At 33.7% G+C, this 17,406-nt stretch overlaps 1 protein-coding gene across 1 annotated transcript in view; it reads left to right on the top strand.

Moving 5' to 3' along the window:
* Positions 1-17,406, top strand: part of CNTLN (centlein) — a 177,768-nt gene that overhangs the window by 126,192 nt on the left and 34,170 nt on the right. The window contains exon 19 of the mRNA XM_039730006.1: positions 6,361-6,376. Coding sequence (XP_039585940.1) covers positions 6,361-6,376 — 16 coding nt within the window. The remainder of the gene's footprint in view (positions 1-6,360; positions 6,377-17,406) is intronic.

The following is a 17,406-nucleotide window of genomic DNA, read 5'->3' as shown; positions in this document are numbered from 1 at the left end:
TAAAAACCCTGTATACATCATATTTAACACTTTTCACAGATGTAATGCTAAATCATTTCTGCAGCTCTCCACCGTCATCACAGATTGTAATGAAACAAAGAATTCTGTGAAGCTGTTTAGGCAAAATCTGTTGCCAAATACATGAGGAGAATCATGATTTCTTCCTCCTTCTTTAGAAGCCTAATCTTGTCCTAACTACTTTTAATAAGAGTAGTTTTGGTTGGTTTACAAGAACTGTAATCTTTGGGCCCAATACTCCAAAAGAAGTAAACAAGGTTTCCCAAAAATATTTCAAATCAGGCCAGCAAATTTTTTGTTCTTCTTTTTCTTAAAATGCAACAGAAGTTGAAAGGTAAACCAGAAGGGATAAACCTATGATAAAATAGGTTATACCAGGATATACTGCTGACCTTTCCAGAGTTTTCAAATACAGTCTAGGACAGCAGAGGTTTACCTAATAATTGAAATAAACTATGTATCAGCATGAGACTGATGTTTTCTGAAAATTAGATTGAAAAATTCTGTTTTTTACTTCTCACATCACACTGCTTTTACCCTTGTTTATATGTGTCTTAAAATTATCTCTTTGCCCTCACAGTACATAGTTAAAAGCTCAAAACACACTCCTAGTCTATGTATTCTTGAGAGAAACACTCACAGTGTTGTTCCACACCTGAGCAGGAGCATTATCTGTAGGCAGGAAAAATTGTCTGTAATGTACCTCAAACCTCAGGTTTTTAAATTTACTTTTAATTTCTGGGCACTACTTGTCATTTTTGAAGGCTTTGAATTGACAACATTGAAAAGAATAGGTTCTGCTTTGTTGTATTTTTATTAAAGCTTTGCTGAACCTAATAAATTGAACATTCCAGTATGCAGTTACACTTACAAAGGCTGGGAACAGAGACAGGAAATGCTCTGCGACCTCTGAGGCTGGAATTCACCTTTTTCAAGTCCTACTCCAAAATTCTACCTTGAATGAAACAGTCAGCCAGTCAAATATGTTTGCTCAAACAGTATGGTTACTAAATGGGGAAATCTGTAATGCTGCCTCTGACCACTGACTCAGTACTGCTCCTTAAGTTGACTTGAAAATAAAATAAGTAATAGCCAAGGGTAAACATGAAAGTAACTGACCTTTTAAGATGCATCTACACCAGAATTTTTAAATTATTTTGATACTTTGCTGCATCAAATGCTTACAACATCCTGAAATCAGTTTTGTTAATGGATCTATATGTAAAATATATTTAGCGTGAAAATGTGCCATCATTATGAAACAAAAATAAAACTAAATAGTTTTTACAATTTCTATTGATCTTTGAACAAAAATTACAGTAGATCTGTTGCATCATTGATGAACAGCATTTAAAATACGTTGCATGTAGGAAATGGGACTCATTCATAAATTAAAAAGAACAGTTGGCATGAACTAGGACTAGTAGACCTGTGCTTCTTATGACTTACAGTGGACTTATGTCAAAATCAAATAACTTACAGATAAGTAAATCCTAGAAAATATATTATGAATAAAAAGTTATGAAAACTATATGAAGTTCAAAGAATATACTTACAATCAGTACAATATATATTGCTGTATCATGTAGAAATACTAAAAAGCATTTTTCTATGTTAGAATAAAAAAACTGTATCAAAAGAATTAGCATGTTATTGTAATGTTACAGAGGTTGTAGACATTTCTGCAAGTGTAGCTAATATATCTATATCCAGTAGCTTAATATAGTAATGGAACAGACATTTAGATTATATAGATGATACAGAAGATATCCTGTAATTTTTATGTTATTAATTTCATGTGATATAAGCTTTTTTTATTCACCTTCCCTGTGATTTGATCAAACTTTTCTTTGCATTAGCTCTTCATCTTACTATTGGAAAAAATACCATGAGCCAAAACAGAACTCAATTTGCATTTTTATCCTGTAAAAAAATTCTCAAATAAGATACAACTTGAGACCTGAAAAAACTCAACATATACTGTCATAACAGGATTTTCTTTTTGTGTTCACATGAGTGTTTTTATTGAATTCACTGTGATCTGCACAATAATTAAAGTTAAGCATAAAGCTACACTGGATTCTTAAACATTCTCTACTATGTAAAGTTCTACAGATTATATATGGTTTTGTCAGAGGATATTTATTCACCAATAAATCTCATGCAAAGAATGTCATTGATTTGGAATAAGTATTCATATGTTGCCAAGAGACTACATTTCAGATCTGGCAGATTAGATTTTCTAAGAGATTGTCACAGAAAACCTGTTTGCATTGCAGTTGGACCAGTGCTCTTAGGTTTGCTCACCAGAGCAGTCCAAATAATACTAATTATTCATTATTAGTAACTGCTGCTCTTAACTATAGAAGTGATTTTACTATATCCTTTACGCATGTGCTTGTTTCCAGAGTTCAAGGAAATTTCAAGACATCCTATTTATCATGGTAAAATTAAGTTTTATTGTCTCTAATCTTGCATATAGATCTCTCTGTGGTGAGAGGTTCCTTTTTGTTTTCAACCTTTGGAGAAGAGCAACTACAGGGGATTTAGCTGCAAATTTTTGTTAATATTCTCTGATTTAGTATTCTGATAGACTGTGAAATAACATGCAAGAAATATCTGCTTTGGATTTCCATCAGCTCTATATCCTCCCTTGGAAGTTCCAGTTCTCTTCCTAGTTTTTGTGATGGATTTTTACCTAACAGTCACTCTTTTCTCTCTTTCAAAGCCTAGATAAATGTTTTCCCAATTATGTTCTTAGGAAAAGTTTTCAAGACTCATGAGAAATTGGAAGATACTTTTGTATTGTGAACATTAAATGAGTTGATTTTCCTGCACACTCCCCATGGACTCTTCTACGTTACTTCTACTTTCCTTTTCTATGTTTCCTTCTTCTCCTTGCTCCTGTCCTAATCTGTTACATAATTTTTTCTCAATGTAAAGATACAGAACAGAAGGTTGGTGGAGGCGAGTGCTTAGTATGGTTAGCAAGGTACATACATGGACTAGAGGAATTGGTGAAAGACAGTTCCTTATTTGAGGAGTTGCATTTTCTAAGTTGGATGAATAGGGTCATAGGATTACAAAAATAGCTCTGTGACTTAAAAATATCAGAAGTTTTATAAGCACATTCACTCATTTTTTTGGGTGCCTCTGTGCAACAGTCATTGCTTATTGAAGTGTAAATATAAAATAAAATTTCAAAAATTGTCTCCACCATACTTGGTTTTACATAGTATTTGCATTTGAACTAAACATTGCTACATGAAACACAATGGAGACTCAATGTCTCAAGTCATGCCTTAAGGTTAAATTGATGCATATATGTAGCACTTAATCATTTTCACTAGCTCAGAATCTCACATACCATGAAATTAATTTTTCAGTTTATCCCTCACATCAATGATAACATTATTATTTTCACCAGGATAATGGTTTACACCTTACATATCTATTTTATCTGGATTTACTATGAAATAAATGATCATCTTTTTGCTGTTTGTTTTAAAAGTAAAATCTTGGAATAATTTTTTAAAAATTAGTGTCAGCATAAAAAATCCAAGCCAGTGCAATAGAATATCTTCAGTCATTGACAACTACTCTTAAGCTTTCAATCATCCACCACAGTCTGATTGAAGAGTATGGATTGTTATGATCTCACAGTGGTTTTAATGAGCAAATCATTACATCATGATGAAAACCAATACATTGCTCAAATTTCATGTTGAGTGAGGCTGAATGGCTGTCTCTTGGGAATCAGGGACTCTAAAGAAAAATGAGAGTCCTAGGAGGTAATAGTGAGCATGAACTCCCATTGCCATTTTTAAAAATACAGTCCTCAAATGTATGAACTGGAGGAGTTATATATAAGAGGAGTGGAAAGAATATGTTTTCTTGAACTGGCATAATTTGACTGGTCTTAGAATAATGCATGTAGTTCTAATACACAGAATCCAAATTAAATTAATTTTAAAAGCACCTGAAGACTAATGAGGAGGATTTGAAAGTACATTGTTCTTTGAACAATGTGAGGTTTTCAGAGCACAAATTAGCAGGTAACTCAAGTTTAAATATCCAAGAAAAAGAAATCTTGTAGAGTCATCAGTCTAGCAAAGGAAAGTTGAAAAAATAGCAAAGATAGAAACATACCACATATGATATCTGTAATTTTTAGGTGACTAATTGACCCTTGCCAGTTGGAGTCGGACAATGGCAATGATATTGGCCAACTAATCTAAAAAGGAATTAGAGGGAAATCAGATGCTTGGGGTTAGCTGTGGGCAGGTTCTTTGTTAAAGGAATACAAGAAATATTGGGTCTGTGGGATGCATGAAGAAGTAACGCAGAGAGAGAGTATTTGTTTGAGAGCATGGAAAGTATGAACGGGAAGGTAAATTCTCAACTTCAGTAACACTGTTCACTCAGCTGAAGCAATGGGAAGTGAGTTTACATCATAGAGCTCGGGTTGTCAACAGTATTTTTAAATTAATGCTAAAATGAAGAAATGCAGAAAAGAGATGTAAGCAAGATGTTAAGATTGTTTTTAAGGACCTACCTGAAGCCAGGCAGGAGTGCTATAATAGTGTTCAAACATCAGGCTATAAGGAATTGAAATTCTGAGGCAGAGGAAGAAGACATCCCCACTGGAGACATACACATATAAAGTCATGGCACAGGGAAGATGGGTATTGAAATGAAGGAAGTAACCCAAAGGAAAGGCCCATTCCATGGTGTGCAACAGGAGCATTTAAAGATCATTAGTCTGAAGCAGAAGATATGCAGAGAAGAAAAAATGGCTTTTTGTGTGTAATATACAGAGAATATAGGATTATGTTAGTCCTGTAAAACCCCTTAAATTTTGCTGATTGCAGAGCTGAGAGAAGATTAAGGTATTTGATGTAGGTAGTATGTAAGTTGGTAAAGGAAAATGCAGAAAAGGAAAGATAAATTATGATTTTTTTAATATTTACTTCATATTTTACCAGGAGGATTAAGCATAAGAAAATACATTTTTAGTAAGGTAGTCATGAATTTTTTAAGGAAAATGCTTTCCATTTTAATTGGGGGCATAGGGACAATTTAATTTTAATTATTTTTTTTTAGTCTAAATCTTGATAAAGTACTGAAGCTGAGATAGTTTGTTAAAGGTTTGGCTTCAAAATGGTAAAAATACTTACTTCCCAAAGTATTGTTTGCAATATAAGCTTTGGCAGAAAAAAAACCCTAAACAACTACATTTCCTGTGAAAAAAATGAGGGAGATGCATTATAATAAAAAGTAATTTCAATTAAAAATCTACAGGTGCTGCACTTATTTGAAAACTTTACAATTTCTGTCACCAAAAGACTAAGATATGAAGAAGCCTAAGGGGCAGGACACATAAATTTATGTTGTTGTTTTAGGAAGGCCTATACTGGGGACTGAAACTACAGGTAGTATATCATGATTGACAGTCTCAAGACTTATGTTTTGAGTAGTTAAGGAGAAGATAAAAGCATGTTTTCAATTAACCTAATTTTGATTAGAAGTCATTATATATAGCTTAGTGTGCATTTTATTGCAGCCCACTATCATAGATACTACTGTGTACAGTTCAAAATGTCCTTTTATTTTCTTGAGAATTCCTCCAAGGACTTGAATATTGGATTTTTCTGTGTTTTTTTTATTTCTGTCAGGCATCAGAGAAGGTCAGTTTCATTGTTGTTATTCAGCTACTGCTTTGTGTTGTGACACTCTTATTAAATAGGAGTTAAAAACTTCTTTATATATATAAATATATATTTTCCTATTTACATATACTGAACTGTGTGTCTCTAGACTTGTCTTTACAGTAGCAGCTTTTGTAGTAGACATCGTGTGTACAGTATTCATTTTATATATGTCAGATCCTCAAGGGCCATGGCTTTTGCCAGATGAAGCACTTTTGATTTCGAGGCTGATGAAACATAGTGCTATTATTGATCTGTGCATGACACAGCCAGTCTCTGTGGTGGCAGAGTGTAGCAACATTTATCCAGGAATTTGTGAAATGTCACTCGGATCATGTTCGTAAGGTAAACTGTGCAAAATCCGGGATTCAAGCTGAGAATCCATGAGGAATTGGACGTGACTCTCTTATTCCTTCATCCTATCTTCTAGGTCAGCCAAGTGGTATTTGTTAAAACAATGTCTGTGTTTTGTATTAGGTGTTGAAGAAAGTATGATTATCACTAGGAACACCCTGTACAGTGCAGACATACTGCTGGTTTTCTCAGGCTTTTAAGTGGCTTGGGAGAACAAGATTTTAAGTCAGTGAAAGTGATCTAAAGTGTTGCAAGTGTGTAATTTTTGTTTTCTTTGTAGCAAGTGGACGATTCCTGTACAGCTGCAAGCAGGAAATTCTGCTTAGATTTTCTAAAGGAATTTAATTTTCCTTACTTTATTTTACTTATAGAGATGTGTGGCAATTTGTGTTTGTCAGTAAGATCTCATGAAGTAATAGTGGTCAGAAAGGGTGTGTGACAGTCTCTACGAGTAGAACTGTCGTAATATTGATAATTACATATTTTCTTTCTTTGTAAATATGATTGAGAATGGCTGCACATTTTTGCTATCAAAACATTATCAAAAGCAGATAATTAAAAAAATACTGAGAACCAAGGTATGTAACAAAACCCCAAACTTCCATGTACTATTCCTCTATTTGTCACTTTACCAGACATTTTTATAGATGGTGTTGCAGTTTAAAAATTGCTTTCTGGTATAAAAAAGTCACAAAAAGCTGTAATTATTAATTTACATGTTTTCTTTCCAAAGCAGTTATAACAGTAACAATTTGGAAGTTAGCCATGATGAAAAAAATATATTTAATAAATTTGTTTTCAATTTGAACATTAAAATCTTTTTTACATTCTTCTTGTATTTAATTTAAAAATCAGCTATTAGTTAAAGTAAGAAGAAAGAAGTTTTGTTGAACTGAAGTTCTGAGTGAAGCTATCTTGGGATTTTTTTCCAAAGCTACCAAGCATTTTCTTCTGTTTTTCAAAAATAATTTCTGTTGTTTGAATCCCAAAGGACAAAATCAAGATTTAATTGAAGCAGCACTTGTGAATGACCACAGAAATGTTATCTACTTTTTCAAATGTTTTACAGTATTTGTACGTAAAGAGTAAAACCTAGAGGGGAGAGAGTTGTTGCTGTTGGTCGTGAAAAAATACATGTATATACTAGGCCTTAATTTTTACATGTTATCCCTCCCTTTACAAGATTACTGTATGTGAAATCCACCATAAAGTAAAACTCAGTAAGTTGTGGGTAAAGTCAAAATAGTAGTTGGTTGGTTTTTGGATTGGGTTGTGGTTTTGTGTTTGCTGCAGGTTTTGCTTTGGTTTGTAGGATTTATTTTGTCTTGCAGATATGTGTGTTGATTTTGCAAATTTCCACAGGCTGAACAAATAGTGTGTTTCTTAGGAACACAAAGGTACTTCATAGCATGAGGGCCACCAGCTTGTCAAACTACTGTTCTTCATGGCAGGACCATTGCTAGTGTGTCAGGCATTATTTTTTACAGAGAGTTTCACAGACGAAATTTCCTTTTCTACTCAGCAACGTCAGAGTACTCTGTAATATTGCACCTTGGTTTGGCATAAATCATATGTTGGAAGAAAGGAACAAGAACTTTAATAAATCTTAAACATAACAACAATGAAGAAAGGTTGAAGGTCTGTAGTTAATGAATTCTAAAAACAATAACAGATTAATGGTAAAGACAGAAGTGTAATACTCACCTTTCCATGGATAAAAGACTATTTAAAATTAGTGGTCAGTTTTTTCTTCCATATCCTTTCAAGAGAACGGATTTAATTTTTCAAAAAGGACTACTTATATATAATGCACATTTTCTCTCTGAGGACACTGAGGATGGCTGCCAGGAGCATCTTCTCTGGATTTAAACAAAAATTTTCAGGAATATTTTCCTTATACTATTTGGTACATGTTTTATGTTTAATTTGTTCTTGACATCTTAATGTATTCTTCCTTATTTAGCAATTAATATTTTTGTCCCCATTCTCAAAATGGAAGGCCTTTTTTAAAGATAACTAGCACAGAAAATATACCTTAATAGAGAAGAGTTTGAACTCTAGAAGCTTGAACTTGATCTCAAACTAGAAACCTTGAAAACTCTTACTCCTTGGACTCCCAGGTCCTCTGTTTCCTCCACGCATTTTATTACTCTCTGGTTTCGAGTAAGATTTAAGAGTGACCAGAAGAAGGACCAATAACAGCTCCCACATCTTGTCCTTCAAGAAAAAGAGTTCTTTTGGACTCCTCTAGATTTCAGGAGAGGCATCTTCACCTTCACCAGTTCCACACTGATAGGTCGGAAAAGCAGCAGTTTCCTGTTTGACCTTATTGTGTTACCTGTCACATGGTGAGATTTCTTTGTCTAGATTGTTTTGCATGAAGGGAATTGGTATTTCTGTTAGAGCTTGCATCTTACTCCAGTTTTCTCATTCTCACAGTTCTCTGTTTAAACTTATGTGTTCAAAGTTAATGCTGGTGCTCTGTTGTCCTGGCTACTCCCTTCCACTACAGGAAGAAATTTTGAAACATACCTCGACAGCCAGGAGTACAAGACATTCTTATCAGTTTACCAAGGATTATGCATGAACCTTCTTAAAGTTTTTTTTGTTTGGTTTTGGTTGGGTTTTTTAAATTTGGTTTTTTGGGGGTTTTTGTTGTTTTTGTTGTTGTTTTGGTTGGTTGGTCAGTTTTTTGTTTGGTTGGTTTATTTTGTTTGGGGGGAATTTTTGGTCTTTCTGGGCATAAAGGAATGGGAGTCAAGAGCTAAAACATCTTCTATAAGAGTAGAAAAAGAAAGTGTTACAACAAGAACATTTCTGAGACAAGAAAACTACACCTGAGATTCCTTTTAAAAAATACATATCTACAGCTTTTCCTCTTTGGGATTGTCTTAGTTATTCTCTGTGTTGGACAGAGGGGACATTGTTGCAGAGAATGAGTGCTAGTTCCGAGGATTCTATGGCGTCCCTGCTAAAGTCAGACAATCTTACTGTCCTTGTAACTCGAAGGGAGAATTTTCTAGTTTTGACAAGGTGCTGGTTTGCCTGAAATACCTGAACGTGATGGACTGCTAGAGGAGGTTGAAGAATATTTATCATTTCTTACTAATTTTTTGTGTGGTCTGATTTGCTCTCCTAAGGCTTAATTGGGAATTAATGAGGTAGTCATGGACTTCTCCCATTGCTTGTATAATGCTCAGGTTTACTTTGCATCACTCCATTCTACTTCTGCTGCTTAAAGTGCCATGATTTTCACTTCCTTTCTCAGCAGTGGAAACTATGTGGATAGCCATAGCCACAGCACATCCCACAAGATTCTCAGGCACTGGAAAGCATCTGCTCTTTGGTAGCTGAACTGGGCACAGTCTTCTCTTTATTTTTGGGTTTAAAGGTCTTCCTGTGGTTTTTAGGGTATTGTGTACACAAAATGGGTCATTTTGTCTGTACTCTTACCTTGCTAAAACCAGCAGAAGAGAACAAGGGAACTACTGTGCAGCTGTAGGTCTCATTCAAGATGGAATTAAGAATTGCAATGTTGTCCTCAAACTGTTCATATATGGGAGAATAATCAATTGCCCAAGTGAGTCATAATGTTGATGATAATCGTGATAAAGGAAAGTATATTTCACTTTATACGTTAGACTGAAAACATGGCTTTTTCATGTGATGGTCTCTTCAGATATTAAATAGGCATAAATTGTATATAACTAATATAGTCATGTAAAGAGTATTTTACCCTAAACTGTTCATTTATGCCTGTAATTTTAGCAAGAGTTCTGATGATAATATAAATTACAAATTAAAGATAAGACAGTGGGGGTTCATTTACAAGAATCTAGGGATGAATTACCAATTTAATTTATATGAAGTACATTTTAGTAATAATTTTTAAGTGCAGTTCATTATTTTGAAGAATATTCCTGTCTTTGCATCCCCCCCAACATGTTTGTCATCAGATTTCTCATACCTCTCGGAAGTGGTTAGCAATGTCTTTGTTTACTTTTAAAAAATGTAAATTATGAATAAATATTTGTGTAATATCATCTTTATGTGATTAGAAAAATTTCTTCCAGATACTTAACAGTTTTTTTTACAATTCTTTGTTGTTTATTTCTATGTTTCTCATTCTTTATGAGAACATAGAACTTCTCCATTACCTAAGTTTGTTAATACAATTTATATTTAAAGTGTTTTGCTTTTACACATCTGTCTGCATAAAAACAAATGAGGAGACCTTCTGAGGACATTTTTCTGCTTTTATTGATATCTGAAGTGGCTGCAAATGAGATACTTAAATAATTGAACAAAATTAAGCATAGAGCTATCTTTATACATTTTGTTCCTTGAATATTGCAACCACCTTCTGAGAATGCCTATAACCTACTTACATGTTAGTAATTCTTATTTTGAAATGGCTACATCACTTTCTCAAAGTAGGTTGAAAGAGAATGGTTTTTAACAGTTGAAAATCTGAAATTTGAGCAAAGGAAAATAATATATAAATTTGAGCAAAATAAAATAATATGTAAAATAATACTATATAAAGAGTAATATGGGGGAGGGAAGCTTTCCCTACAAGTACAGATTTCCTGCCCCTTACATTAGAGATGCAGAAATATTTCAGTAGAAAATGGTTCACTCTCTAAAACACATGGAAATGAGGAGAGGTTAAATTAATATTTCACCATTCTTTCAGTTCTTTTGTGGTTTTGTTTTTTTTTTCCTCTTGTATATTCTCTTAAAAATAACTTTCATTTCTAAAGATATAAAGATATGAAGCTATATGCTTTGGAACTAAGTGGGTAAATCAAAAGAAAGTTTAAACACAATCTTTAAAATAGCATTTTCAGTTTGGTTTCTCTCTATTTTATGTGAGTTATACGGAAAACAGATGGAAGCATTATTAATTTTTTCCCCCAATGAGTTTTAGTGCAGCATATTTGTATGTGTTATCTGAAACATATGAATACTTAGTATTGCTGCTGTTAAATTTGTAATGAGTTGTAGGGATTGTGGAATTCCCTGACTGGCTCTCATGCAAGCAGTTCATTTGCAGTGCTTAGATGTGTTAAGATTAAGCAGGGGGAATATGGCAAGCACTATCCCTGACCCTAGATGAAAAATTCAATCTTTATGAGTTTGCCCCAACTCTCATGTTTGGTGGAAATCAGATAAATACTGTCTAGTTCTGAAAAAAAACCCGTGCAGTAAAACCTGGTCCTAACTACAAAAGATCGCATGGATACCATGTCTTATATTGAAAGTTCCCTAGTACGTATAAAGCCATGGAAGCCTTGGGGCAAATTTTATGCAAGGGCTGGAAGTCTTTCCCTGTATATAGCAATACTTGATGTGCACAGGCATGTTAGATGTTGGAACACTAGTATTTATTAATATTTATTTAAATAGCAGTGGAAGAAACATGAAAACATTGGTTTTGAACTTCAGCCACATCTTCACGTCTGGCTTGCCGTAATACTCAGATATTTTCAAATGGCTCAAGGTGTCATGAAATGTCTCCAGTTATATTTTTAGTTTTAATTTATTTGTAGTAAAACAGTTTAATGAACTGCTGTGTCTGGCAGATATTAATGCTTCAAATAAGTTTGAATATAGTATATCCTGAAACACTGACTATTTTTATTAAATATTGTTTTCTTCAAGTTCTGTAGTTTTTATGTTTAAATATTAAGGCCTTTCAGACAATGTCTTGCCCATCTGTATATTTTGTCAGTTTACATCTCCATATTGGAAAATCAATCACAACAAAACTTAAATCATACAGTTGTGATCATATAATTGATCATTATGAAACTGCTTGTATAAGTACTGTTAAATAAATAGTTAATAGTCCTTATATTCCCTTGAAATTTGCAAGGACAGATGGAGTGCAGCATCTGCTTTAGTATGAAAGCAAGATAGTGTTCTTTATATGTACAGAAATTAGACATGGGATGCAGCAATGTTTACTTGTACAGAGACATGAAATTGAAGTGATAGAAAATTAAGTCTAAAATAGAATTGCTGCAGGACAAAACCTTATCTTTGAATTGGTATAATTATTATACAGATGACATATATCAGAAGCAGTTTCATTGTCTTAAAAATTGTGATTTACATTATTACTAAGTTTTTTTTCTTATTTCCCTTAATTTATTAAAAAAAAAATCATTGGTTGCATAATGCACAGTTCTGTGCTCAGACTTGTCTTTTGTTAGAGGAGCAGTTAGTTTCTTGGAGAATTGGGCCCAGAATCTGTTACTCCAATACATTTATATATAACTGTCGTATGATTCTCTAAAATGTAGTTGTGATTTCTGCTCTTGATCTATGTGATATTATTAGTATTTACAAAAAGAGAAAAACCAAAATTCAAAAAGCACCTGTCTGGACTGATTCCATTGATTTTCTTTCTGTATTATTTAATAACTTGCTGTAGCCATATGTTGCAATGCTAGGCTTTTATAAGTTGTAGAATAAATTTAGCTGTAGGTCAACTGCAAGTACCTGAATTAAAATTACATGTAAAACCCTTGTTTATGAAGTGTTATACAGCAAATAGCCCTTTTTAAATGATGATTGATCAGTAACAGTACATGTTTTAAGAAGACACTCAAAATCTTTGAGTCTGGGAGTGGTTAGTGATTACAAATGTTTTTCCAATAACAGCTGAATTTCTAATTTGCATGTGTGAAAGGGCAATTCCAATGTAAATATTGCTGTTATAAAGCAGATGAATTGCAATTGTGTTACCACTATCAATAGGCCAAATGTTTTTCTTTAGTAAAATACCTGAGATGAGAAGTGTACCTCTTATCTGCTGGTTAATGTCTGTACTTCTCTTTGGGGAACTAATTTAAACACTTCATGAGAGATTGACATTTTCAGTACCTTAAACATGCTTAAAAGCTGCTTTGTTCACTGCAAACCATATTTAGTATGACCTCATAATAATGTAGCACACCTCAAGTGTCATGCCTGTCTTTACTGTGCACTTTGGAGCTGTGTTCATCTGTACTAGACAACTGCACTTCAAGGAAAGATTTTTTTTTTTTCTTGATAGGCAATTAGCAGTAATTAGGAAGATTCACTTCAGTAAGGTGTCAACATGAGATTGTTTAAAAAAGTTGAATGTCAGTGGCTTTAAAAGAGGGTTCTTCTTCCTGACACATAGGTATGGCATGTGAAACATGAAATGTTAATTTAACTTTTCTGCTTATTATTCATGCACAATATTATTTTGTCATTCAGATACTACACTGACAGAGTGCAAAGGGTGTTAAAATAGTGCTGCTGGAATAAAAAGAGGATTAATCTACCATTGGCCAATTAGCCAAAGGGTACTTAATGGTCTCTAAAGGCTACTGAAGTCTAACAACTAGCTAAAGCGCTGGCAAAAAGTCCTCTATATTACCTTCATTTATTTGACATTTTGTGGAATAGTCAGCTCCTGATAACTGCATTTGGCTGAAAAAAATTACAACTAAATGATTCAGTAGATTTTGCTAAAATTTCAGAAGAATAAATGACAAATAAGTTCTACATTTTACAAGAAGTTTGTCTTGCTTTTGGGGGGGGGTCTTTGTTTCAATTTAGAGATGGGATATTAAGTCACCAGAGTCTTCTGTTTGATACTTTGTCTTCATGTCTAGAATACTAAGTAATCAACCACTTACAGCACTTGCATGAGAAGAACTTTGATCCAGGATTTGAAGTTATTTGCCTTTTCTCTATATGATCACATTAAATATTCACCATGGCTTTTTAGTCTAGTATATATCTTTTGAGATAGCTGCATACCATCTTTATTAATTTTGGCTTTTTTTTTTCCTATGACCCATCAGGCAGAGAAAGGTTTTCATTCAAGAGTAATGGGATTGACACAATAAATTGGATATTGTAAATAGGTTTATCCTTATGTTGTAATAATATTTGAGAGAATGAGTAAATTCATAAATACCTAGCTCTCTGCCTGCAAGCATGCTTTGGAAAGTTATGTTTTACGTGTGCAACAAGTACTGCTTATTTTGTGTGTTTTTCATGATCAAGCAGAAACTCTGAAAATAGTGTTCTATGTAAAACATTTATAGAAGCAGTGTTAAATTCTAAGACAGAACTTTGTATAGGAGCTATCCATATAGCAAATGTATTCTATTACCTACTGCAGGAAGGTTTCTTAGGAGAAAAGAAAAATGAGTGTTAACTTCAGTTTTCTTACAGCCGTAGCAGTGTTTGCATCTGCCAGGATTTTAGGGTGGGAAGCTTCACAGAAAATGCGATTTTTACACATCAAAGTATATTAGCTTTAGTTTGAAAAATGAGTAATAAGCTAAGATTATGTCACTGCTTTAAAAGTGTGTCAGGAATGCCTGATTTACATCCTGATTTATAATTTTTATATAATATATTTTGCAACTAGAAATGTGTGAGATTGTGTGACTTCGGTAGCAGTACAGTATCAGCTCCTTCCAACAGAAGTGTTATATTCATACATGCCAGTTGCACTAGAATAGTGACTTCTCAAAAATGAGCTCAAAGCCCCTTATGGAGTGATTGTGGTGCCAAGGAGCAATAGGCCATTCCAGGAACTTCCTGTGTTAACCCATAGGGCCTTCCACACAGCTGTCTTTCTGAGCAGAGAGCTCACAGTGAAAAGCCTTGCTGAGTCACTGGAAGTCTTATACTGACTACATAGAAACTGAGTTTTCATCACTTGCTCCTTTGTGAACAGCAGTACAGAGTGTCATGGGTATACCAGGAGCAAGGAGATTAAGATAGATGGATGTTAAAATATTGAACCTATAAACATCTGTTAAGCCAAAAACACTCTGGAGGAGGTGCAGCAGACAAAGGCCGCTACATCATAGAGGAACAGCAGTAGGCTGCCTTTACCAACATCTGGTCTAGCTGATGTTTAAGATTCTTCTACCTTTCATCCTGGTGACCTCTTCCCCTGGAGTAAATTCTTCTTATTCTGTCATTCAGGATTTGTGTGTCGGGTAACACACACGCAAAACTTTTGTTGTGTCTGAAAAAGAAAAATAATTAAAAATTTGACCTAAAGTATAGGCAGTGGTGAAGAACACCAGGGTAATAAACTTGTTTTTTAAGTAAATGCAAGGAGTATCTTTTAGGTATAAATCTCATGATAGGGCAGGGGGGCTGTTTTTTATATCCAACATGGATTTACATAGGATTTTCTCATAACTGTTTAATGGATTAAAAATAAAAGAGTAATGCAGTAGAATTATCAGTCCTGTAGTAAATTTACAATGTCTACAGCAGTATTAAGAGACAAGTTATGTCAAATGTCTGATTGCAATTGCATGCCTGTCTGCTTTTGCGGATTGGGCTCTTGTACATCATATGCTACTTTCACTCCATCCGTAGTTCTTGTGCTGTTTCTGAATTTATGTAGATTCTTATTTTAAGATTCTTTTTTCTACCTCTTTAAGTGGTTTCTGTAAGCAACTGTCATCTTTAGTACATATCCTACATGAAGACCTTTTCTTTTTGAATATATTTGTTATAATTTTTGAGAATGTGGCCAGTGCAATTCTTGTTGTTTTAGAACTGATGCATATTGTCAGCAGCAGTAGCCTGAGAAACTTCTGAGAGTCATGAGCTATCTTGGGTAGATACAGGCATTTCTAATTTTGAACAGAAATATTGATCTAGCTATGATTTTTTTTTTCTTTTCCTTTTATGAATAATTTATTATAGAGACACTGAATCATGAAATTCTGCATGTTGAAATATTGGTTATACTGGACAAATTAACATAATCTTCATATTTTTCCATACTATGTTCTTCTGTATTAATGCTGTTTTTTCTTGTTGAAATGGTCCTTGTTTTATCTTTTACTCTGCAAATGTAGTAATTACGAGAAGAATACATCAGATTAAGGAATAGTCAATTAGAAAATACAGTATCATTCTCTTGTTTAATAATGACAGCAGACGCAGAAGGGAATGGAAAGATTAGCTCCTTTACTAAGAACAGTACTTACCTCAGATACATATGTAAAATGCCCACTGACTTTAATAAGTGCACTTGGTGAATATGAAATAAATACTGTTATATTTTTAACTTTAAATACCAGATGAATTTTCCTTGTACCCATGATATTTTTTTAGGCTAATGCAAAATATACAAATATTCTTTTCTCATTCATAATGGGAATTAATGTGACTCTCTTTTATCTGTATAGATGATCTTCAGATTATTGTCATGGAAGTGCATGTTTTTATAAACACATGTGTATGATTTTTTTTCCTAATGATATCAAGCTGGATAAAATCTAATTTGTAAGTTAAATAATAAACTGCTTGAGAATAGAATACTTAACTTTCACCTTTTTTGTTTGCTTTTACGTGTGTTTTTTTGTGGGTTTTTTGGGTTTTGGTTTTTTTGTGTTTGTTTTTTTGATTTCTGATTGGGTATTTCATTTGGTATCAGCACTTAATCAGGCACACAGTTAGTTATTTCAAGCTGTCATGTATCTTCTCATGCTTCTGATCAGGATTCTTCACAAAGTAAGGGGGTTTTTTTGCATTTTGAGGTATTTCAATACTTCAATTTGTACAATTGTTTCTTATGTTAAGCTACTGTATTACAGTCTTATGTGGAATAATAAGATAGCATTTTAATAACCCGTGTAAGGAGCTGAGAGCTGTTAGGCCATTGTTGGCTTTCGGCTGACTGCAGCTTTGTGAAAGTTAATCACTGGCATGGAGATCATTTCTGTTCCCTTTTTGCAGAATAACATTCAATATTATTTAAATTAAAGCAATTATTTAAAACATTACTTCTGAAAGTAATGTGAAATATATTGGTACAAAAATGGAATAAGTCTTGTTGGTTGTCGGTCAAGTGCAACAAGACTAGAGAGTTTGTTTGCACAATATTTATTTGAACTAAATCCCTAACAAGGCTCGTCTGCTAATTGGACTTAGCATTTTTGTTGCTAAGTGAGAAGCATTTTGGCTGCAATATAGGGTGGTAAGACCTACCCAGTGGAATAAACAACTAACATCTGTTATCCTGTCCTGCTCCAGCTTGTCTTTTACCACTTAAGTACTTCAGCCCTAGAGTCAAGGTTATGGAATGTGCAGTTCTCTGGCTATAGTGTGTATATTGAAAGGGATGAAATAACACATAGGTAAAGACCAGCCAACCAGGAGATCTTTAGTGCAGCTGGTCCACTTTGCTTTAACCTCTACAAGCCCTAGAAATATCAAAACAGAAGCCAAGAGAAGGGTGTACACTTTATAGCAGTTGTCAACACAACTGCTGAGCAACACAAGCAATTCAAATGAGCTTACA

This window comes from Passer montanus, unplaced genomic scaffold, assembly GCF_014805655.1.
Source record: "Passer montanus isolate IOZ18808 unplaced genomic scaffold, ASM1480565v1 scaffold7, whole genome shotgun sequence".
In the NCBI taxonomy this organism is placed as follows: Eukaryota; Metazoa; Chordata; class Aves; order Passeriformes; family Passeridae; genus Passer; species Passer montanus.
Note: the sequence above shows the minus strand (reverse complement) of the source record. Positions and strands in the feature narration are given on the sequence as shown.